Raw genomic sequence first — 26548 nt, forward strand, 5'->3', positions numbered from 1 at the left:
TATTTCGTACATTTCTTTATTATATTCTTCCCCAAGATCTTCCATTTGTGTTACTGGCTCTGTTTCCACACTGTTTGCCCTACACAGAGGTGTTCACCAAGGATGCCCTCTTTCACCACTTCTTTTTATCCTCGAGTTGGAACCTTTCCTTGCTAAAATTAAGCAAAATCTTAATATTCATGGTTTACAGAATGATAACACCCATATTAAAATGAGCGATACATTATGGATTAAAATTCGTAAGACCTCGGGATCAGCTAACAGAACACAAACACTATTCTTCTTATATAATAGACTTATGTTCACTCCTGCTTCTCTACATAGATTCTCACCCACAACACCCTCTAATGGTTGGTCTTGTAATACTCCCAACGCAGATTTGTTTCACATGCTATTTTCATGTCCCCTTACCCATCGGTTTTGGATGAAAGTATGGCCTCAAATCAATATTATTTTCCACACCTAATTTCCCTTGTCCCCACTAACTATCTTTCTAGGCTCACTTTCTGAACATTGGCAATCCACCACATATAATACAGATATCGTAGATTTATTAATTGCAATTGCTTTTCAAAAAATTACCAAAAATTGGAAACAATCCACACAATTATCTTTCCAGGCCTGGTGGTATAGTGTTTGTTATAACGATCGACTAGATTGTGCCTATATTTCTTCTCTATCCCTACTTATTAAAAAAGAACAGTTATGGTCATCTATTAACATTTTCTTAGATGCTTCTGCTCAGAAATTGAATCATCATCGCCCATTGTTAGAAGAAGTCCTCAAACCACCATGTTTTAAATTAACATCTCCCATTTGTATGTAGTACTAGCAGCCCGACCCGACGTTGTCCGGGTATGAATTGCTGCCGGCCAGTAGTATATTGTTTTGTAGGATTTCGTTTTGATGGCATTTCTTATCTGTGACAGGCCTGTGAAACGCTCCCATTCACAGTGCACTGCTGATGCACTTAAGAGTGCGCGTTCAGTAGTGTGTGAACTCGAGTTTCCCTACTTTTTTTTTCCTTGCAATATTATATAGCGCGAACTCGACAACATGGCATGAGCACAATTTACATTACAGAAGAACACATTCATTTGTGGTAGGCACAGGGAGACAAAGCGATTTGCCTGGAATCACAGGATGTTGAGCTGATGCAGAGATTCGAACGTAGCTCCCCAGCTCTAAAGTTCGCAATTCAAGAACTTGTGGCGGGAGGTGTGTCTAAAAGTGTATGTCGGTGCTGGCCATCAATGAGAGAGACCTGTGCATTTTTCAAATAGGTGGTAAAAAAATATGAGTATGTTGCTGGAGATGTGGGCCGCCGTGCCACCAATGTACTTACCGGGGGAGGGTAAACACCCATTATTCCGCAACTTTCTTTCCGCATACCATCACTCCGCCTACTTTCATTACGAAAGTACCATCACTCCGCAATACCATTATAACGCATGGCATTACATTATTTATGCTTTTACCACGCATACATTTACAATGAAATTCGTTGTAAATGCATGAATGGTAAAAGCATGTTTTTTTAAATGTTTGGATAAGGTACATATGGGTATGGGGTATATGTTTTGGGGTACTGAGGTAAATGTTTTGGGGTGTTTGGATATTTTAAGGGTTCAGATATAGTTTTGGGTTATGGGGTACAGGGGTATTTTAAGGGTTCAGGGCTAGGTTGGGGTTTTGGGGTACAGGGGTAATTTTAGGGTTCAGGGCTAGGTTTGAGTTTGGGGGTATTTTAGGATTCAGGGGTAGGTTTGGGTTTTGGGGTACAGGGTTATTTTTTAGGGTTCAGGGCTAGGTTTGGGTGTTGGGGTACAGGGGTAGGTTTGGGTTTTGGGGTACAGGGGTATTTTAGGGGTTCAGGGCTAGGTTTGGGGGTACAGGGGTATTTTAGGGTTCAGGGGTAGGTTTGGGTTTTGGGGTACAGTGGTATTTTTAGGGTTCAGGGCTAGGTTTGGGTTTTTGGGTACAGGGGTATTTTTAGGGTTCAGGGGTAGGTTTGGGGTTTGAGGTACAGGTGTATTGATAGGGTTCAGGGCTAGGTTTGGGTTTTGGGGTACAGGGGTATTTTTAGGGTTTAGGGATAGGTTTGGGTTTTGGGGTACAGGGTTTATTTATAGGGTTAAGATGGGTTAGTGTTTAAGGGTGTTGGGGTATTTTAAGGAGTACGGGTGGGTTATTATTATGGGGTGCTGGGGTATTTAAAGGGAGCAGGGTGGGATTAGCACACAATATGAGACGTGGCATGAAGGGCGGAACGTACCACACGCCCCCAGCGTTTGTCACGTCCCCAGCACACGCCCACAGCACAACGCAGACACGCCCACAAGGGACTACTTTGCTGGCACGGTTCTTTTACCTTTTAAATGTATATGGTGGGCGTCTGCATAGCCTATGTCCTTCTGCTGCAACTGCCCTTTCCAACGCTGTATTGGGTGTTGTGATTGGTGCTGTGGTTCCGGAGATTACCCGCCTCAAAGGTTTAGGCTCTCTCTTTATTATGTTAGTATAGATTTACTTTGTCCTATTTGTTTACAGTTACTATATAATGGCTTATTCCCATGTTACAGTCACTATTTAATGACTGCTCATTTTATTATCTATTGAATTAAGCTTTTCTACCTTTTATTACATTATAGCTAGTTCAATGCTATTGTACTCTTTTTCCTTCTTGCTCTCTTTCCCTTTTTTACAGTTTCCATTATCTTCATTTTATATACAACTGGTTGATTTTTGTAAAATGTTTATTAAGTAGTCAACGTATTTGGTATTATATAAGCTTATTGTAATTTTATTAAGATTTGTATGTTTTGTTGCATTACTCTTTTCAATACATTTCCTCTTAAATTTAAAAAAGAGTGTTTCTACCATCCTGTTTTGGTTTTAGGATCTCTGCACTTCAGACTTCATCATCTTCTGTCTAACAGACCTTTTCTTTTAAATCATCCTATGTCTTTGGCTCCAACGCTTCAGTGGAACTGATGTATTGTGAATATGCCACCTTCATCTCTCAGAGGCCAGACTGCCTGGCACACTGGCATCCATTTCAAACTCCCACCTTTTGGTTTTTCACCAGACTTCCCTTTGGGTCTCGCTGTCAAAGAACTTCTGGAAGCTCACATACTGCCACTTAAGATGCTGCTCTCCCCTCCGCCAATTCAAATCACAAAGCATTTTGCACAATAGCCCTGAAAAAAGACTAGGAAGCACAGCACTTCTGATCGTGAAAACCAGACTAAAGTAAGTCACGGCAGTTGATACTGAAGGTTGAGCAGTTGTAATGAACATGATATGGTAACATTATATCAGATTACCAATACTTATTACTATAGTCAATTAAAAGTGATATGGTGTTTTCTACACCTCTTCCAGTATCCAAATTATCATTAAGTTTAATCTTTATTGGTACATGGCTCTTGCAGCTTGTGCAAATGTCTTGGGCAAGTTATCCTATCTCTTCATGCTTTTATTTTGTACAGCACTTCCCTTCTACAAATTTAATTTGGTTCTTTGATAACATTTAATTTGCATTGCTGCTACTTCTAAAAGATTCAACAACAAACACACTACCAGGTCACAGTAGCAACCTACTCAAATTCTCTTTAGATAGACTTGCATACTGCACACTCTTCTCTACTTTTAGACAACTAGCTTGAACATAAATATTTGTTTGAAGATTTTAAAAATTGCCATTAGTACTGGACGTCACTGAGGTCAGCTACTTAACTATGGTTGTACAGATATAGTATGCAAGTTTACTATAGGAGGCTATTTCAACAGAAAGAGCGAAGAACAGGAATACAGCACTTACTCTTCACTTAACTTCACAGTAATGGGCTTTCTTCGAAACATAGCACTAACCTTTACATAATTAAAGTCCAGAGAAATTATGTTTATATTTATAGATAATGTCTACTGCCTGGATACAAACTTGGGAAACAATTTGTAAGTAAAAACATAAAACTGTAAAGTGAGACCTTTCTAACCTGTCAGTATTCTACTATATACACACTAGAATGATGGAAACACATAGTTATTGATTTTGCGTGTGAAACATTTCATGCGGAGGTGTGTCAAATTATTTTCTGGCATGCCATGTGCAGAGACAGATAAGCTTGGATGGTACTCAAAGTCCTTGAAACACTATCACAGGTCAGAATGTAGTCATTCCAGAGATACCTCTGCTCCGAGAGTGATAACAGGGTTACAAGATCTGAGCATGGGAGTTACATTTTGATGTTGGGCTGACAGCACATCTGTCTGCAAGACCCACTCCTTACAATATAAGTAGACTGTGCTCTTGACTAGTCCCCCTCAACAATTGGCAAATCTATTTTATAAGTCTCTTTCAGACACTGGCTTGAGCTTCTATTTCTTATTTCTTGGAAATCTGCAACACTGCCTTTCAAACCGGCTGTTACCCAGCCCTGTGGAAGAAGGCAGTGATTAAGCCTCTTTTGAAGAAGCCCTCCCTGGATCCCTCCGCCTTGGTCAGCTACAGACCCATTGCCTGTCTCCGCTTTCCTGCCAAAATTTGTGAAGCTCTGATGAATATACAACTCTCAGAGTTCGTCGATACTCACCAACTCTTAGACGAAACGCAGTTTGGCTTTAGGAAGGGACACGGGACGGAGACCGCTCTAATAAAAGCTTCAGATGAAATTAGAACCATCATGGACCAGGGAGGTGCGGCCATCCTAATTCTTCTGGATTTGTCCGCAGCATTTGACACGGTCGACCATGCTATTTTGGTCGACCGTGTCACAGCTCTGGGGATAGACGGTTCGGCTAGAGACCTTATTTCATCCTTCCTGGCCGACCGCACCCAGACAGTCAAGTTGGGTAATTTCTACTCTCCCGTCTCTGCATTACCATGTGGAGTACCACAAGGCTCCTCGCTAAGTCCCACGTTATTTAACATCTACGTAGCGGACTTAGCGAGGGTAATAAAGGCCTATGGGGTGCGATTAACTTCCTACGCAGACGACACCCAACTGGTGCTGGCGATCCATAAGAACGGCACAGCAGTGGCAGCCAATTTCCAGGAGGCTATGCTTGCTGTCAGTATGTGGATGTCCTCCAATTGCCTAAGGCTTAACTCGGATAAAACCGAGGTTATGACGTTTGGCAACCTCTCCCCAGAATGGTCTTCCATTTGGTGGCCCAACCAGCTGGGCTCTCCACCCGTCCCAGTGGTAAAGGCGAGGAATTTGGGAGTCATCTTCGACAGCAAGCTGACTTTCAACCTTCATGTCAACAAGGTTGTCTCCTCTGCTTTCTTTATTTTAAAGAAAATTAAGAAATTGCTGCCTTACCTCCCCACCTCAGCTGGGAAGACCCTAATTACCACCTTGGTATTTTCCAAAATTGATTATGGAAATGCCCTTTTTCTCAACACCCAGAAACTTGTGTTGTCAAAGCTACAGTCTATACAGAACGCGGCTGCTAGAATTCTCTTAAACATTCCTCGCCGCCAGCCTACTACCCTTGCCATTCGCCAGCTTCATTGGCTCAGAGTAGAGAGCCGAATTAAATTCAAGGCCCTCTGCATTGCCTACAAGGCAGTGCATGAAATCGGACCCAAGTTTCTGACTGAGGCACTTCAGCTGTACACTCCCAAAAGACTGTTGAGATCTGCTAACACCTGCCTCCTACCTGTACCTCGCACTAGAACGGCAACTTGGGGAGACAGACGCTTCTTAGTGGCCGCACCAAAACTTTGGAACCTTCTACCACTAAATATCAAAAATGCCCCCAACCTGATGAGCTTCCGGAGGCTCTTAAAGACATGGCTGTTTGATCAGTGAACTCTATTATTGCGGTCCTGCTAGCTCACACATGCGCCGAGACACCTCAGGGTAATAGTTTGCGCAATAAAAATTCCAAAAATAAATAAATAAATAAATTAGTCTTTGGATATAAATATTAAATACTATATTATATGGACCATTGATTGGGGACAAGGATAAATAAGGGGCAATCATCTACATAGCAATAAATCATTCAGTTCAGTCAAGAAAAAGAATTAGTGTGAGTTAAAGGGTTTTATTTTCAATTCTTTTAGTCTTTCATCTTTTTATTCATTAGATATTACATTTTTAGTTTTAGCATTAAATTGGAATATAATCCATCACTCAATATTTGATTATAAACTATTGGTTAGAATCACAGTTAATATAGCAATATTACAGTAAGTGTGTTCCATAAAGGAAACTCCCGATTCTACGTATACTGGAATAATGAGAACAAAAGGTGTCAGTTCAGAGACCCATAAATGGTACTGATGAGAGAATTAGTGGGCAAGCATAAAGCATTTGCTTACTAAGCTGGAAAATATTGTCAGTTCAAAGATATCAGCAGACAATTCAGTAAAATCTAAGTAAAGAAACCTCTCATGAAGAAAAGGCATAAAAAACTCAAAGGCAAGCCTCCATTCAGAGAGTCAGGGAAGGAATCTTTGAATCTCACTGCTATTCTAGGAACATTCACCAATTTAAACACACAACATTCTATGTTTCAAGATTATTTCTTCAGTCTTCTGGTTCCTCCAATAGAATATCAGCAAACAGCTGGGAATAAGCAAACTCTGCATTTTCTCAGAAGTGTGCAATAGGCGTTCAGACACTGAACCTTGAAAAGTTACATTGTTGATGTTTTACGGTCCAGAGAGTTCTCATGAATCATACTTCTAGTGGCCTCCTCTTCTCTCATTGAGGACTCACTATCAGTTATCTAATAGATAACAAACACCTATTCACCAGCTAACAGAAGGCTTCTGCAAAAGTACATAATTTGAAACGAAGAGAAAAACATTTGTGCAAACAACTATTTAATGTGAAAAAACAAGCTTTCAGTGTGATTGTATTATTTTTCAGTTAACATGACATCGATAAATAGGCTAACTTTAATATTCACTTTTATTAATTTGCAGGCCTATAACATTTAACATGATTACCTACCACAAATTTGCATTTAGCATATGTATTACTTAAAAGTAAGCTTTGACCATTATTAATGTGAGCATTTTGTTAGCAAATTAAATTTTCGTCAACACAACTTAGACAAGTTCAGAGTATTTCTCTCTTACTGTAGCACAACTGGCTGTTTAGTGTATCATTCTGCCTCATTTAAAGTATCGGCTTTGCAATGCATGAGGGATTATTTTCCATCTAAAAAGTACATTCAATCATCACACTTTTTGGTCACATTTAATCCTTTGTCCTATATGTGCATTATATTCAGAAGGCAAGTATTCTTTTATTTAACAGCATGAGTTCTGATATGATAAACAGCAATTAGGAGAAGTGTATATGAGATGTAGACATGTAGGTACTTGATCAGAAGCACTAATACTATCACTGATGCCACCACTACTAATACCACCAATTCAAAACACCACCACCATTGATACCTTCAGCATAAATACCAACAATAAATCAGTTCAGCTAATACCACAATCACCATCAATACACCTACTAGCACCACCACCACCACCAATACCCTTACCACCACAAAATAACACTAACACCATCCTTACAATGTCAATAGCCCACCGCCACCAATAGCATAACCACTAAAACCAATAACACCAATAACCCTACTAATATCACATACTTAAAAATCATCAATACCACAATCACCACTACCAGTATAGCCAGTGCCAGCACCACCTATACCAGTAATTCTGCAAAAACTAGACACCAAGACCAGCAATACAAACACCATCTTTAATGCCACCTCATTTCACCCCAACTACCAATTATGGTCTCAACATTACCACCATTACCACCACCACCACCGCCAATACCACTAACATACCATACCATACCGTGCCACCTCCACCAATACCACTGTCACAATAGTCTTGTGCAGCCAACCACTGGCAAGTCCAATAAATCAGGTTTTAACATCTGCTTATAGGGAAATATCATCTTTCCATATTTCTGTTCGCATACTATGTCACATTAAACCCTAAGGAGTTTGAATTTTAGACAGCTCACACCGGAACTAAGTTCAAATTTTAATTATTACCAGATTAAATACATTGCTATCAATATACACCAAAAAAGGACATCAAAGGCCTATCAATTAAACAATGATTTGTCCAGGCAGTGAAAGTCCACTTTAATTTAAGACAGCATCCACATTCTTTAAAATTTAAAGCACAACATCTCATGGCACACAAAAAATAAAACAGATTATTCAGTGGTAGAAAGAGCACAGGTGATGAATGCCTCTAGATTTACTAGGGTCATGGGGGCGTGGAGTACCAGCCGAAGATGGCGGACGAGTGAGCAGCAAGCTCCATACAAGCCCGTCAATTCTCCTCACATAAGCGAGCCATAGACCAGCATGGGCAACCAGCGGTGGTGGGACTGGCCACCGGGTTGCTGGAGTGCCGCCGCTGATTGTGGAACTGGGACCCTCAGAGATAGGCCTGGTCCCGTACCTCCAACTCGAGTGCTGGGTGGAGCTGGAGATTCCCAGGACGACACTCTGCGAAAGCTGCAGTGCCACTGGGAACTTGAAAGCGATGGAGGCCGTGCCCTGAGGGCAGTGCGAAGAACTGCCTGCACGGAAGGCGTCTGGGGAGACCCAAAACTGAAGAAGTGAGGCCCGCACACGAGGTGCTGTGCACTGACTGAGCCAGGCAACAAAGACGCCCTATGGAACATATGGAGCGGTGAGTGCGGCCGCGAGGACTGTGGTGCCCCCCGTCGGAGGTGTAGAGGGCGGGCTGGAGTGCCGTTCCCTGTGGCCTTGGGCCGAAGGAAGCAGTGCCGGGCCCCTGTGGATGGCCTAAAGAGGTGCTGGGGAGCGACTGAATGCTTGGAGAAAGTAACCCCCAACGGAGTAACTGAATCATAGGTGTTAACCTCATATCCTGAGGCATAGTCAGCACCAAGTGGGGGAGGTCACAAAAAGGATGGGGCAGAGCCAAGGTCTGTAGTCAGGCCTGTCGCGAGGCGAAGGGCCCGGAAGACACGCCGCACGGGGCGTCAAACTTGAGCGCTGGATGCAACTGATAAAGCCTGAACCAGCACGGAGGTGGCACCGCGGAGGCACTGTATAAGTCAGCAGCTACGATTCAGCAGTGAATACTATGTTCCAGCGCTGCCTGAAGAGGACGGAACGAAAAAGTGAGGTCCAAGGGGCGGGTTCTGAGCGGACTGACTGGGGGCCCCTCCAGCCTTGAGCTGCGATCGTAACGTGGCACAGTGCACCGGAACAGCCCAGGAGGCAGAGGAAATGGGCATCGGACTTGAGGCAGTGAGTGTGACCGCATGGTCTTGGGGGGCCCCCCGCCTGAAGTGTGGAGTACTGGCTAAACCAACCCCCTGGGTCTCTGAGGAGAGGCAGCAGGGCCTGCCAGGAATAAATAACTCAATAGTCCATTGGAGCGGCACAGCTCATAGAAAGGGTGGGGGCTCTCCACAGTGTGCTGACATACTTAGGGGAACAGAGACCCTTTCAGAAGTCATAAGATCCTGTCACGATTGGAACGGGAACAAAGACGTCTGGTACCTGTGGTGTTGAAGGGCCTCCCCCTTCACCCCTAGAGTGGATGTTCCGTCGACTTATCAACATGGGCCTAGTGGACTAAAGTGCAAGTCCTCTGGATTTGGTGGGTGTGACTGTGAACGGTGCCGGCTAGAAGCCGCGGACGAATTGTGCGCGCCTGTGACTGTGGAGATTCGTAAACACCGGGGGAAACATGCTGGGGCAACCCTGGAACAGGGAGATGATCAGCGACAGCAGGCATGGAGCAGTCCTGAGACCCAGCCCATTTCGGATCCTATCCAGCATCAATTGTCTACGGTCTTGGAAGCCATCTCCAATATGAAAGCCACACTCCACCAATACATTAGCACGGTGTCAGTGGGCCTTGGGCTCCAACGCGCGGAACACCAAAAGCTTAATGAGAGGGTGAAAGTGGTCTAACTAGGCTTTAAGGATCTATCACCTCCCCGAAGGAATTGAGGACGGAAATATGGTGGCGTATCTAGAACCTTGGTTCAAGAAGTGGTGGCCCAAGGTCCACTGACACAGTTCTTCACTCTGGAAGGAGCGAACTGAGTGCCGGCCCGCCTGCTGGCACTGAGCCGCCCTCCTCGTCCAGTGGTGGCCAGATTGCTACACTACAGGGATAGAGAAATCCTCTTAAGAAGGCCCGCTCAGACTGCCTCTTTGTTGTAAAATAACTCCAAGGTCTCGATGTTCCCTGACTATACCCTGGAGGTCGAACGGAAACGCGCCTCATACCTAGAAGGTAAGAAGGCACTTAGTGAGGAGGGCATCCAGTACTCTCTTATGTTCCCGGCCAAGCTCCGCATTGTTGCGGATCGCAAGACTCACTTCTGCTAAGATCCCAAAATGGCTGGGGACTGGATAGAAGCTTACCAAATGGAGGCGGCTGGGGTGAGACCAAAACCCAGGTGTGCGGTGAGGAGCCGGGCTCAGGAAGCGCTCACAAAGAGGGTCTGCACGAATCGAGGCAAAGAAACCAAATTCCTAGCAGACAGAACGTGAGAGGGCGGCGGCGCTACGGGCAGTTGCGGAAATTGCCCAGAAGAGTGGTTGCCCATCTGAGGCGGGGTCTGAATCCATGAAAGATACTGAAGGCTCGGAGTCGGATACATCTGGCAGGAACAGTTTGGAACTTTCAGTAGTGCTGCCGAACATGGCAGATGACATTATATAATGGGAGATAATCCACCCAGGCTGGTCGCAAAACTGGGCCGGCGCGGGTGACATTGCCATGCGTTGCAACATGGTTTATAGATTTGCAGAACTCAAAGCAGCATGCAATTTTGTGAATACATGACCCCCCTGTAGGCTTGCACCGAAATTGGTTTGGGCCTTCGATGTTTTGCATTATAGTATATTTCTAATTTGAGCAGATGGGCGTTGCCAGGATGCTCTGGGGCCAGCGAGTTGTCAGTTGGGACTTGTTGTGTTTGTTTGTTATCTTCCTCATGCATGTGAGAATGCTTTAATTCTACGGAGGGTTAGTGTGGCGGGAAATCCCAGTGGGAAGGGAGTCTGGACCTATTTGAGATGGCGGTTTCAAACCAGGACCTAAAATTACTTACATGGAATATCAAGGGGATGGGATCCATGTCCAAACGCCACAACATACACAGCTACCTGAAACCTCAGGGAGTGCAAATAGCGTTGTTGCAGGAAACGCATCTCACACAGAGGGAGGTGGGGAATCTTTGGAGATGGAGAGGGCAGATTTTTGTGAAAAATATGAGAGAGAAAGGGTTTTTCTTGTGTAGCGGGAATACTCATTGTCCCCTTGACCAATGATAAACAACAGATTGAGAAGTACCCCCAGGAGGAACCTCAATGCCTCCGTCAAAGATATATAGAGGTGCACATACTGCTTCAAAGAACAGATTTATCCTTTGTTAGAATACCCCTCACTCACCAACATTCTTCATCATCGGGGTCCCACCCGGATAGTCGAGTGCCATCTGGGTGTGCTGCGACACCTCACCACAGTGGAGCGGGTTCGGGTTTTTTTTTGGTGTAAAAGTGAAAAAATGTAAGTGATTTCAAAATTGTCCAGTTGACTACTCACTTTATTCTGGAGTGACTGGGCAACATTATAAATTGTTAGTTGGACATGGTCATGCGGAGAATGGGGTTGGGGAGGGCTGGCTGAGATGGGTCCAACTGTTGTACACACTCCCCTTAGCAATAGTCAAGACGGGCAGAACTATCTCTCCACAATATAAGATATCAAGTGGTACAAGTCAGGGGTGCCCCCTATTGCCACTCCTGTTTGCACTGACGGTGGAACCACTTGCTGAGCTCTTTCGCCGGGCAGTGGGGGCGGGGGTCTGGGACTGACATTGAGTGGCAGAACATACGTGATTTTATTATACGCAGACGATTTGCTGATATATCTGGGGGATGCTGCGTGGGGGGCAAAAACTGCCTTTCGACTGCTGGAAACATTTGGGTCTCTGTCAGGTCTCCGGGTTAACCACCATACAACACATCTGTTTCCGGTGGCGGGACCCTCCCCTAGACCAGGGGAGCTACCGGTGTACTATAAGTGGACCCCTAACACATTTAAATACTTGGGTGCCCAGATTTTTCCTTTACTGGAAGACACGAGAGAGGGTAATTTGGGAAGGGTTCTCCGTTCGCTCCATTCTAGTGTGACCTTTTGGAAGTTACTGCGACTATAATTGATGACCAGAGTGTCAATTACCAAAATGGTCATGCTGCTCGGCTTATTGGACTTTTTCGCCGGTGTTGATGCCAGCTGGATGGTTCAGGTCACTGGATGCGCTCATACGGGATCAAGGATCGCCTTCAAGCTGCCTTTGGAGGAGAGTGAAGAAGATGCCCGAGGTGTGGCCAATTGGATGCAGATTTTCTCCATATGACCTGGAGCTGTGCGCTGTTGCAGGGAATAGTGTTAGCTAAGATCAACAACACACTAAATTGTGTGCTTGACCATTCTGTGGAGACATGTCTACTCGGTCTATACCCTAGACCACCCAAGCATAAAGTGGGGAGTAAATTCATCAACCTGGCACTGGCTTCGAGGCGAATAGCGATAACATGGAAGTCAGCCATGGGACCACAGAGTAGTTCATGGACACAAGAGGTGTCTAAGTGGGCTGCTGCGGAGGGCAGAGCGCTGAGTAGGGAAGAACTGAGGGGGCTGTGCCAGCACCCAATTGCTGAAGTGTGTAGGTACCTATTGTTTAACTGGGACTACCCGAGCCGCCCTAATAGTGAAGGCGAGGAGAGTGAGTCCCCCACGGAATAGGTGGGGTGGACGTTAAAATAGATGTGAAGGCGAAGCATGGCAAAAGGCACGACAGTGATGCTCCAGGTGCTGAATCTGGGGCACCCTACTCCCCCTCGGCCCCTGGATTTCCCTATTATTCCAATAATAATCATAACAATAGATAGAGTAGCATATAGATATAGGGGTCTAGCCAATAGGTTTTAAGGCTTAGAATATCCTACTACGAAGGAGTGGACCAGGATATAACCACCCCTGCTGAAAACCCTGCTAGATTTATAAGCACTTGCATTCAATGTTTGAGGCTGTTTTTGTTGTTTTTTTTACTTCTTTTAATAAACGAAACAAAACAATTGCGCTAATTAGTGGTGTGTCTGGCATACTTGCTGCAGTGAACGGATCTACCAAACAGTAGGCCTCAGACAACAATAGGAGAAAAATGACATGTGCCGTTACCTTTTTGGCGCCAGAAATGGGTGGGTTATAACGGAACAGAATCTCTAGGTGATTGTCAAGGGAGTACAATTGATTATTAGAAAATGTCTTATCTGCACATGTTACAAGCCGTTTGCTAAGGAAATACGATGCAATAACAATTTGTGATATACATAATAAATTACCGAATGCTTACTATATGGAAAGTCGCACATATTTTGTAATACATGTCATTTAATATTTACTGCACAATGTTATACATGACGATAAAAATATTTTCAAAGCAAAGATTTACTAGGGTCACAAGGTACATCAACCCTTTATGAAGCCGTTATCAGAAGCAAAGATACAAGAGTTATTAAGTTATTAAGTTGTATCCGATCACCGTCTTCAGCGAAAGCAAACCCAGCATTTGTCAAAGCCAAATAATCATATTAATCACAACGTGAAGTCATGATTCCACAAGTTCGAAATTATGAAACTGAAAGTGAATCGAGTTGCTTCGCCGTGCCTTTCAACATCACAATGTAAACGTCTGTGACATGCTGTGATTTTGGTAGTACAGATCTCATAAGTGCTGCGAGCACAGCTGTACCCAGGTACTAATAAAAAAAGGACAGCGCTGTCCCTCCCGATCCTACCTTTGTTTTGCTGGCTGTGTCGCTGGTGAAACGTGGCCTCTCCTCTGCTACTTTACTGGCGTCATGAACTTCTGATGTGGATTCAAGTGCCTTTTCTTCAACTTCATCAATATTTTGACTATTGCTAGGAAATAAACATGTAGATTTGATAAATATGCTAATGTATTTCTAAAGAAGGTGACTTTACAATCTATCTTTAGAAAAGCAAAAACAAAAAGTACAAGGTTGCACAAGCAAGCGAAAACTTTTTGACATGCAAAAAAGGAAAGCATATTTTGTAATCTTGACTAAAGGCCTAACTGATGCTCATCCAATTCGGCCAAGTAAAATGTATATCCATGTGGTCAGCTTTGAAATGTTTCTGTGCGCACTCTGAAAATGAATGGGGGGTGAAATAAAATGAGTTCACTCTTGAGTACCATTAAGAAATTAGATTTATTGCATTAAGGAAAGAAACCCCACACCGCAGCCCTGTCAGGCGCAGCTTGCAAATGGCTGCCAACGTACCATCACCACTTTCTAAGGGATGACATCGTAGAACGTTAATATGTGGTAGATAAGTGTGCATCCTCGGCCTGGCCAAAGCTGACTAAGAACATTACAACACATCTCCCTACGTTGTGAAATAAAGAAGAAACGAAGAAGACTGTGGCAACCAGAACACAGGCCTCCCAACAGAAGCACAGATACACAGGGGACAAACAAAACACACAAAGGATACACTAGGTGGATGAACAACTAGGACCGAAAAGTTTAACACGCAATGAGGGCACCTGAGCTGGGCGGGTAACAGAAAGTTCAATCATACACATAATCTCAAATAGCTAGGACGCTTCCTCACTCTCATCTCCCTCCTACCTTGAGGGCTGATCAAAGTCCCACTACCCTGTGGAACAATTTGTTCTTGAAGTATCACTGTCAAACTGTCTTCTGGAACCATGGCCCTCTCCCCATCATCTTCCCTTGATACATTTGGAGTAGCTTGAGACCTACCACCACCCAAGTCCCTTGTGAATACACCATATTTCATAAACAACCAAGGAGAGCAGGAATTCAAAGCATCTCCTTCACCCCCAGAACCCCTCAACGCCTCGCCTTGTCTCTGGTACAAAGCAACCTTTCTTAGGTTCCAAGTTTGGCTATTTTCTAATTTGAGCCAATTGCCTCCCACCTCTTGAACTATAAATGGGCCACGAAACTTGGTTAAATCCTTCTCACTGCATGTGGGCTTGACCTTGACACAATCTCCAGCCACAATAAAGTGTTTTTCCACAGTCTTATTTAAACTTATTCAACCGCCCCTCACACTCTCCCACATCCATGACGGACCCGATTTGTTCCCAGAGCGCATGCCGCATCATCTCAAAAGGGCTTCGACCTGAAATGGTATTGAATTGCGATATGCCCAAAGCATTTCTTTCACCGCCTCCTCGCTAGACAAACCAGCACTGCACGCCATTTGCATCATCCCTTTGATATGCCTGTTGACATTCTCCACAAGAGCATTTCCCTGAGGGTTGTACAGTGATGAATAGGCATGTCTCACACCCAAAGTGTCCAAAAACATTTTAATTTCCTCTGAGCTCAACTGTGTGCTATTATCCGTGAGTAACACAGCAGGTATTCCCTTCCTCCCAAAGACATCACTGAGAAAATAAACAGTAGAAGTGGTGGTAATATTCCTCATGAACACAACTTCCACCCACTTGGACTTGTCATCCACAAAAACTGCTGCAGACTTATCCTATTCAGGAAGGAAAGAGAATGGCCCAATGAAGTCCAAACAAACTTTCTCCCAAACCTCATCAGCATTGAACACGTGCTGCTCCTCGTGCAACTTCCCCACACCAGCTCTCAGATGTTTTTCAGACTCCTTGCACACACCACACCACACCTCACCTCACCACCCCTTCCTTAATCTCACTATCCATAAGGGGGCACCAAAATCTTTCTCTGACCCTCCTGGTGGTCAACATCTGGGTCAAGTGACCCCCCAGAGCCATACTATTCAAGCTTGACCTAAGGGAAGTCGGTAGCACAAACATTTCATTTCTCATCAACAGATAATCACAGAGAACAGACAACTCATCAACCACCTTAAAGAATGGTTTAACAGCATGAGAAAGCACACTCTCCCTCCTGACTATCCCTTTCATTAATTTCCAAATGCACTGAAGCATTGAATCCTGCTCCATGTTCCTCACTCAATCATCTTTGGAAATGGATGTTACCAAACCCTCATTGACATCTTACACACTTGCTACAATCTACTCAGTAACCACCTCAGTCATCTTTGCTGTTCCATCAGGCAGCCTTGAAAGGTAATCAGCAACCCTGTTCTTCCATCCTGGAATATACTCGGCTTGACAGTCATAGCCTTGTAACCTAATGGCTAACCTCGCCAATTATCCAGAACAGTTCCTAGTTGCACCAGGATCTAACACTTTCAGTAGAGGTTTGTGATCTGACCTGAGAATGAATGCCCCTCCTCACAAGAACACCCTGAAGTAAGCGGTAGCCCAAGCAGCCACCAACGCCTCACGCTCGATGACCGAATAGTCGCGTTCAGTGTCAGTCAATGTTCGTGAGGCATACGCCGCAGTTTTCTTCTCCTCGCCATGCACCTGAGACAAAACTGCCCCTATGCCTACCGTACTGGCCTCCACAGTAACAGTGGTCTTCAAAGTGCTTTGAAACGGTGCACGGACACCAGCATGAGAAATGTTTATTTTCACAGCCGCATTAGCCCTTTGTTGTTGTCCCCACACAAACGTCATACACTTCCTCAGCAATTCTTTAAGGCGTTCATTCTTAAGAGTGGAATCTTGCACAAACTTGGAGTAATACTCCACTAATCCCATGAAAGAATGAAGGCCATCTTTGTCACATGGAACCTCAGCATTGACAATCACATTCAACAATTTCACCTTTGGCTTCACCCCATTCCTGGTGATCATGTAGCTAAAATACTCCACGTACTGCACAATAAATACACTCCTCCTTATGCAAGGTTAGGCCAGCTTCTCTAATGCAAGTTAACACTTCATTCAACATACTGTTTTGTTCTAACTCATCCTTACAAAAAATCAAGATGTCTCCCTGAAAAATGATAACCTTATTCAGACCAGACAAAATGCCCATTATCAACTGCTGGAACACACTCAAGGCTGAGAATAGACCAAAAGGAAGTCCACGAAACTGGAATGATGTGATAAATGACATAAGGTGCTTCAAGTGTGAATGGAGTTTGACCTGATGATCGGCACGGCTCAAATCTAATTTTGAAAAGAAACTGCCCCAGGCAACATTTAAATGAGTTCATTAATGTTAGGTAAGGGAAAATTATCCATGGCTATATTTTGATTAAGGCTGAGGAGGTCCACACAAAATCTGAGAGACCTAGCAGATTTTCAAGTAATAACTACTGGAGACAACCATTTGCCGCCTCTATTGGTTCCCTTACTCCATCCTCAAATAGCTGCTGAATAATCTTCTTTGTTCCCGCCCATGCAGCCATCAGTATCGTTCTAGCTAAATGTTTTACAGGAACAGCATTGCCTTTTAGTTTAATTCTGTGCACATAGTTCTTGAACGCACCCAACCTGTTCTCGAAAACAGGTCATCCAAAACATGCGCATTCATCAGCATGACTTGATTATCAGCTCTCGGGTTGACGGTGATTCCAGGGTCATACTGGTGTATCCAACCTAAAATCAGCAGATCCTTGGGCCACATAGATTTTCCCTGTGGTCTGCCGATCAGCAAATAAGATGTTAGCATTCAAAAATCCCATGACTCCGAAGTCAGCTCCCTGATATTCTTTGAGAGTGACGTTGCAATCGACTACCACTCCTCCAGGCAATATAGTATCAAATAATACCCTGTGTACAGAGAGCCAGTGTCCACGATTAAAGACACCATTGCACCATTAACTTCAAAGTCAGCCTTAGGATGAGTCATCCTCCTCTCCTGGTTGGAACTTCCTACCATGTTTTCATCCTGTACCATAAGTACTCTGTAATCCGACTGCTCATCGGCTACTATAGCCACCCTCCTCACTGGTACTTTGCGCATGCGTGATTAGTGCCCCTTTTCCCCACATTTCCAGGAAACCTTTTCCCATGACAAAGCATTGTTTCGAGTCTACCAAGTGATAATTGCTGCCGCATCTACAACAGACCCTAAATGATTTCCCATGCATGTTCACAGATGTTGAATTTTTCAAAGCACTGCTCTTACTAGCACCTCCTCCCGCCAGTTGAGATCTTGCCCTTACAGCATTAACTTGATTACCATCATCCACCAGTGCTGTAAGTTCAGTGACTTTGCTATCCGAACTGGAAATCCTCATTTTGTGCATACATTTTTCGGATTCCTCCACCACCTTGGCAATAGCTATTGCCTCTTTCAGAGTGGGGTTACTAGCAATCTCTCCTGATTTTCTTTTACCGTTGCACTGGCCAATGAATTGGTCCCTAATAATTTCTTCCATCATCTGTCCAAACTGGCACTTGGGGGACAACTCTCTAAGTCTATCCATAAAATCATCTATTGACTCAGAAACACATTGTGGCTGTGTGAGGAATTTGTGGCGTTGATTGTGTATGTGTGTCCATGTATTTCTTTAGTGTCCACAATGTGACCTTCTACTCAACAATAATGATGTTTTTTTCGTTCAACCACAATGCTGCCATTCCATGCCCTCTAGAACTTTCCCATGGGGATAACATCATGTGGCATTAACCAGTGGTGTTCACAACAACCGAGATTACATGCAAGATGCTAGAAACATGTACCATCCTGAAACATATCTGTATTCCTTTCCTCACCATAGTTTCATATGGTAACAATTTCTCTCACCAAAGCTCTATAAAACAGTGTAGTTGGTAACACTGGAGTCAGCATCGATAGATGTTTTTAGATGGTGCATATCTGATATGATGTGTTGAACCACTGACACTAGGCCGAGCCTGAGATACATATTCCAGAATAAAAGAACTCCCATGCATATAGACTGCAAGTACCGGGATCACAGTGATATTGTCTTCTGTGGACATCACTGCGCTTACTAACTTCAGTGGTGCCCCACCGTGATACTTTTCCTGATTCTTACAGCTGAACATTTATAAATGCATACTTACATGCTCTTTTTTAGATGCTTCTCACAAAGAAAACACTACACATGATTGGGATACTAGAGGAGTGGTCACCGACCAAGGGAATTTACTGCTGGATCAGCAACTGCTTTACCAGTGTTTTTTAATGTCTTTGTTACTATGCTTCTCTATCCCTACAGGTCAGACCCAGAACAATATGACACATACCCAGTAGTAGCATTTAAGGGCACCGCTCAGTGTGGGGTAGTATATTCACTTGATGTTTTATGTCCTGATGAAGCACCCCGGATCCTTACGACCAACTCAGGACCAAAACATTTCGACACATTCATGAAGGTGTGACCACTTCTAAATCCCCCTCTTGAGACGGTAATTGGAGTTCTTTTACTTGATTTCAAACACTTTGACTACCCAGATTTCTTCAAAACCCAGAGAAAGCTCCAAACCACTAAAGGTATTCTATTCCTGGAAGGGTAATCCTGTTAATAAAGTATAGCATTGGAAATTCCCTTACCAGTTCTAATTTGCACTTTACAACCCATGTCACAAGCCACTTCACTTGCACTCATCAAACTGTAGCCTCGAAAATGATCTCTGCTAAAGCGCCCCTTCGGAGGACCAGTTGGACATTGCAGTGCCAGCCTAACGAGGAGCACAGCCCAATGATGAAGAATGATATCCTCTAGGGAATGTGTGAGGGCTACACAAACAGTCCCATTGACTGTCCATTCCCATTACCACGGCAGAGGCACTCTCCACACTCTGAGAGAGCATGCATTTTTCTTTCCTTAGGAACACTAGCCCTATCATTGAATTGTGTGATGAATTTTCAGTCAGAATAAGTTTAAGTATTTATGGCTATTTGTAATGCTAGTGGGTAGATCATCTCTGGTAATTTCCATGTTTTCGGAGCCCTGTATTGTAATCCAATGATTGGCAATTGCTGCAGATTATTTGCTCGCTCATTCATTAGAAGCTGATCGGCATAGCCAATTCTACCCTTACAGATAGTTGTGCCAGTAGATCTAATATTGGTCTATGTGCAAGTAGTATATCATTGCACACTGTGTTTTTGATTAAATAGACCAGCAGTGCATATATTTAAAAAAAACTGAACTAAAAATTAAAATGGAGAATGCTAAATTATTTATATGTATTGACATCGAAAAGCTGCCCCACATGTTTTAACGAGTCCTTTCCCATTGAGTGAGAAAAAATTGTGACACAAATCAGGGAGTCAGGTTTTATACCAGGGAGATGCACAGTAAGTCAGGCTGGGTAGCCAGAAATTCTTAGACACAAGTGCCCAGATCTGACAATAGACTGAAAGAGTTTTAAGTCTTGCTTTTTAAAGGTAAGGTGGATTAAAAAATCTGACTGCTGTAGATAGAACTAAATATAGTACTAATAAGCACTAGTTAGGAGGAAAAGGAAACCCAGTGATAACATTTTAAGTCGTATAGGGAAATTTGCTGTCATAGCGCACCATGAACTTTTCTGCTGCCATTTGAATTGGGACCGGGCTGATCCGACTCTCTGGAAAAACCTATTTGGATTTAGCAGGGCAGAGCCTAAATAAAAATAAAATGTTAGTAAAATGTATGTAAAATTACCACCTTTAAGAATCCCCTATGGCAGTCTATCCCATTTTGTCAAGCTCACCTGCACTGCTTGCCTCAATGCCTCATAGTTAAGATTAATGCTATTTATACTCCAAGATACGTGACACATGGGACATACTGTGAGTCCGCTGAGTGACTTCGTTATTTGTTATACAGTACTCGCGTCTTGGTAGCATTAAGGTTGTGCCCCGAGATCTCAGTAAACTTTGATGCAGTCTTTTTGATTGTTGGAAGTGCCAATTGGAGGTGAGAATTGAATGTGGTGATAACAATGGCATCGACGGACAGTGTATAGGTTGTGACTTTGATTATAAGAGGAATCATGTCTGATTAATGCTCTAAATACTTTTGATTGGGTTTGAGATAGACAGGTGCATCTTTGAATTGCGAAGCTATTCAACTTTGCACCACCCCCAAGATGATTATTTTGGCTGCAAGTTCTGTTTAAAGAGCTTTGAAGTCAAAGAAATACCCCTCATACCCGGCCAAATGCCTTTTTGGCATCAAGGAATATCATACAGCATCCTCTCGATCTATAGCTGCAATGTCCAGCAAGGAGATTAACAGCTTTCATTGGTGAGTGGTATCTCTGAAAGGGTCAAAATCATGCTACATAGAGTTGGCCAACTGTTAAACCCAGGGGAGAGAGCCGGTCTGCCCAAATCTTAGCATACATTTTGAAGTCTCCATTAATCAACAACATTTGACGACACTAGCCACAGCTGACGGGAGAAAAAAATACAATGTTGTTTCCTTCGGGGAGGAGTGGGGGGTGGGGACCTAAACCTGTCATTATAAAATGAGTTGAAGAGTGTAAACATTACTGTCTCAAGAGTCAGAAAATCTCATATAAAATTATGTGGGAATTAGATACAGTCCAGCTGCTTTGTCTGCTGTGAGTCTCGTAACAGTGCTCTTTAATTCCTGGTTTGTCACAGGAGTTGTAGTGTCTTATTGTTTAAGTCCCACATTTTAGTCTGTTAAGCTGACTCAATATAAGAAGTAATTACCAAGTTTGTTGGCTGGTTACTTTGCATATATAGTATATCAGAGTAGTCCCGGAATGTGGCAATTATCTGCTCCTCGTCCTGATTGGCAATTCCCCTTGTATCTTGTATGGCAGTGATATGATTCCTAGCAGAGTGTTCTTTACTTTGGAGTGCTAGAATCAACCCCATACTTTCGCTATCTTCAAATGTTTTGAGCCCATTTTCATGAACCCTCTGGAGAGATTGTTCCCACAGCAATTTTGAATACTCATTTTCATTATTGTTAATCTATCCATCAGAGATTTATGAGTGGTTTTATCGGAGGGATTCCTCAAGGAAAGTGCCAAATCCTTCTTTACATTTGTTAGCTTCCCTGAGTTGCTCCTGGATTAGCATTTCGCTCTTGAATTTCTTAATTGTGGACCCTCTAATGACCGCTTTCATCCAGTCCCAGGCTAGGTTTAAGGAAGCCTAATTCTATGTCTGGACCGGAGACTTTGGATTATGCTATCACTTCCTAAGCTTTATTGCACAGCAGCCATTTTAAAACTAAAACTTAGACCACATTACCCAAACACCCTTAAGAAAAGGTGGTCGAAAACAAAACAAAGAACGGACCAACTTATCCTTCAGTCCATTATGGCCAATCACAGTCCAGTGACCCTCTCCTAGTCCATCCTTGCTGCCCTGCTCATCCTCCTTCTTTGTTGCTCAGCAGCCTCAGGTGAGTGTTTTCCGTTTTCTCTTGACTGTTTCTCGTAAGGCAGCCGCGGGACTGCATTCCACGTCCCTCGTCTGCCTCTTTTGTGTTTGATGTGCATTGTGTCATACATATTGCTATTTGAATTATGGTACCTGAATTTTCGCAACGCTAGCACGTTACGGCGTCTCACTTCAGGCTTGAAGTCGGCCTGGTCGAGTGGGCGCTTCAACGCGCGCCCACTGTCCCCACGCCTCAGGATTTTCTTAGCGCAGCGTGTGTGGGAGTTTTTGTTTGAGCTTGTAAAGAAGGATCGATCCAAGATAGTATTTCCAAGTATGTTTACTGGAAGACAAGCAGGTACACCTTATCCTGTCCAGCTGTACTCAATAACTGACTCAGTCCCCCCATTCTAGAGTCTAGCTGCAGTGCATCTTCCATCACCATGGTACCAGGAGAATGCACTACACCAAGACACCACATCTTCCCTCTTTACTTTAATAACAAAATTAAAGCAAAACACTCTACATAAGTTAACAATTCAAAACAATTCATAACAATTCAAAACAATTCAGTAATGACTACACAATGGTAAACCCACATCTTCCCCCTCAAATCAACAACCACAATTTTTTTTTAGCAAAACAGCAAAAAAAAAAAAAATTTTAGAATACACATTCAATTTTGCATTGCACAATTCCTGAACAAGTGCATGTGGCGTTCAGATAAGACTAGAGGAGAAGCAGACAACTGTGTAGATGGTGCAAAAGCAGACAATTTCGCAATTTTATAATTCAGCTATGGTGCCAGTTTCATTGTCATTTAACAAGGAAGAAAGGACACAATTCCAACAAGTGTATGGAAGCATACAATATGTCATTACCCATCTATATTTATGCCATGTTTCAATATCATTCAATCACCACATTGAAAATTAGCATCTTAGTTGACTGTATGTTACCAAAATCATTAACGTACGCACAATTCAGAATAATGGTCCAACGGGAGACAAGTTTGGAAGCAACACCAAAAACTTTACAATTAAATCTTTGCATTTAAATCTTCCCACATCCTGTTCCTTATTAGATGTAACACATGACAATTCGTATTGTTCTCATGTGAGATGATTACGTCCAACCTCATAATACGTATCCAAAGTCATAATTTAGACTCTTTTTCCCTTTTATAACAATACCTAAATTGCTTTGATCAACCCTACCAAAGATTGAGTGGCCAACCAAGGAAACATATAGTTTCCCAAAACACTTCCTACCTTGAAATTCAAAAATCATCTCAATGAACCCAACCATTGGAATCCTTTCCCCAGTAAAGCTAAAAAGTTGAATATCAGGAGGCAGCAACTCTTTTCTTAAGGTATTAGCAAAAAGTTCCTTCCAAACTTCAATATTGATAATTGTGTAGGGTGTGCCAGAATCAAGTATAAAGTTAACCTCGACTCCCCCTATAACAATGTTAGAACAGGGCCCCATCTTTGATCTAGGATTTACATTTGACACCAAATTATCCGTGTCAAAATAATCAACACAAGAGGAATCAGAGTTAACAACGTTAGCAACATTAGATCCTTCAATATGTTTAACAGACTCTACTCCAACACTACAGCAGTATTTGCATATAGCATTTAAGGATGGACATTTCCTATAATTCGCACAATGCCCACTGTGCCCACATCTATTACAAATAGGAATCTTATCAGACATATTTATAGAGGACACTAGCAAAAATTATTTGATAAATATCGCAACGTCACTCAACACTCTAAGAAGAGAAAAAAAAATATTCACCAAGCTCAAAGAATTACAGTTGAGGTATGAACATCACTGTGTTAAAAATACATTTAGAAGAAGGAATTTTATCCCCAACACCGTGTTAACCTATTTAAAAAAATGATAACAACATCTAGTTTTAAGGTGTGCACATCACTGTGTTAAAGTGCGTCAAAATGGATAATTTAATCCAGGTACCTTGTTAAACTGTAAAATATAGTAACAATCAGCAATTGTTAAAGAAAGCACATCACTGTGTTAAAATGCATTGAAATTAATGAATTTTATCCGCCTCACTGAGTTAAGCAGTTTTTAAAGTATGCATACTACTGTTGTCAACAGTTCAATAGTTGTTAAAATAACAACTAAAGACAAATGAAATAAGCATCTTCGAGTCGACATTAAATTACTAATCTTTCACACTTCCACTAAAAACCACATCATGTAGAATAAGTAATTTGAATAAGATAAAATTCACTTCAATTAACTTACAAATTGATACCACACGATATGCAATTATCTAAAGTGGCAAGTCACTACAGGTGTGTAACGTACCCACATTTATAACAGATAGAAATCTTATCTAACATAATTTAATAGGGTACTACAACAACAAAAAAAATAATTTCTGATAAATATCACAGCATTACTCTCATAACATCAACTCCCAGTGAAAATATGCAATTTTAAAGGTGTGCCCACCACTGTGTCAAGAAGTACTAACCTAAAATCGCACACAATGTCAAATTATATAAAACAAGAATGACCTTTAATTTTAAAAATGTGCACCTCACCGTGCCAAATGTATTTAAAATGGAGAACACTTTCTCTACACCACCATGTTAACTGTTCAAACTATAATATTCTCAAATGACTACACAAAAATGTGCACATCATCATGTTAAATGTATTAAATGGATGAGTTTTATCCACACTACCGTGCTAAACTATTTAAAATATATCAATGACCACCAATTTTTAAAGTGTGCACCTCACTGTGCTAAATGCATTAAAATGGAGACATTTCATCCACACCACTGTGTTAATTATTCAAACGACAATATTCTCAAATTAACTACTCAAAAACGTGCACATCACCATGTTAAAACATATAAAAAGGATGAATTATCCAAACCATCGTGTTAAACTATTTAAAATGTAACAACGACCTATAATTTTAAAGTGTGCATCTCATCGTGTTAAATCCATTAAATGTTTAAAATAGAGAAATTCCATCCAAACCACCATGTTAACTATTTGAAATATAATAACCTTAGCAAACTACTCAAAGAATAAGTAAGTACCATGCGATTCTTAGATGTAACACACTAATATAAATAGTGTGTTCAAAGAAAAGTTTTCAGTGGCAAAACGAACCACTCTAGGAACTTAACTCTTAATAGGTGTGTCAAATGAACGGTGAACAAATCACCTAGTAAAGAGGACCAAATGTGCTAAATTTATGATGCACCATTCCAAAGAACCACCATACATACAACAAACAAGAATTGATATGCAAATTAGTTACCGAGTGCACAACACCTTGGTAATTCTAATGTTGAACAGAATAAGGTAAAGAATGAGGTTGTATTGCATACTTAAATTGTGAACTCAATAAATTGTCAAAATTAACTCTCTTTGTGATGCCCTAATACTTATTTAAGAATATACCACTATTGTGTGGTATACTTACACAAAGTCAGGACAATAAAATTATGCTTTTAAATAATGTATTACATTTAGATATAAACATCAATAAAGACGTCTAACGTCACAGTGGATCAATATTATCACAATTGATGTTTCCGAACAACTGTCAGAGAAGAATAGAAGTATGGTGTGCACATCACCGATGATCGTTTGATAATTAAGTGTCACAATATGTTACATATGGTGTGCACCACCGACTAACTTGTGATAATAAATGTCAAGATGTGCAAAATATGGTGTGCACTTTGCCAACAACCTGTGATAAAACGATCTTTGATAAAGCAATCTTTTTTTTTTTTAAACAAGTGAGAAAAAAAAACACTGCTTCACAATGTTTTTTTTAAACTTTAAGTACCGGCAATGCTCTCCGTGGCTGTGAGTCTTCCTCAAACAAAACAAAACGGAGGCACGTTGCATGACGACGTTCAAATAATCTTACGCTTGACGTCACTTCCGCGGAGAAGTTCGTAGATCCACAGACTCAGTTCTAGAAAACGTCTTTCTATTGAGTGATGCCACAACTCAAGGAATCCAAGTCATGTGATCCTTGATGTGCTGTTGTTCTTTGATGTGCTCTTTGATAGATAATATCACACCAGAATAAATCACAACTCCATATTTTCATACTTAGTTTTGCACATCACGCGAAGGAGGAGTGTATCGTATCATATAAATGACCTGAAATTCCTATTTAACACAAAGCTGAACAATGTGCTGTTACACCAGGTGTGCACGTCACCGTTAAAAACAGGAATACTGTGAC

The 26548-nt window shown here is 42.2% G+C and overlaps 1 protein-coding gene across 1 annotated transcript in view; it reads right to left on the reverse strand.

Annotated features, from left to right (window-relative positions):
• Positions 1-26548, reverse strand: part of APLF (aprataxin and PNKP like factor) — a 675440-nt gene that overhangs the window by 323337 nt on the left and 325555 nt on the right. Inside the window, exon 4 of the mRNA XM_086927733.1 lies at positions 13861-13984. Within this exon, the coding sequence (XP_086783859.1) occupies positions 13861-13984 (124 nt within the window). The remainder of the gene's footprint in view (positions 1-13860; positions 13985-26548) is intronic.

The sequence above is a fragment of the Lissotriton vulgaris genome, chromosome 6 (genome assembly GCF_964263255.1).
Source record: "Lissotriton vulgaris chromosome 6, aLisVul1.2, whole genome shotgun sequence".
Taxonomy (NCBI): Eukaryota; Metazoa; Chordata; class Amphibia; order Caudata; family Salamandridae; genus Lissotriton; species Lissotriton vulgaris.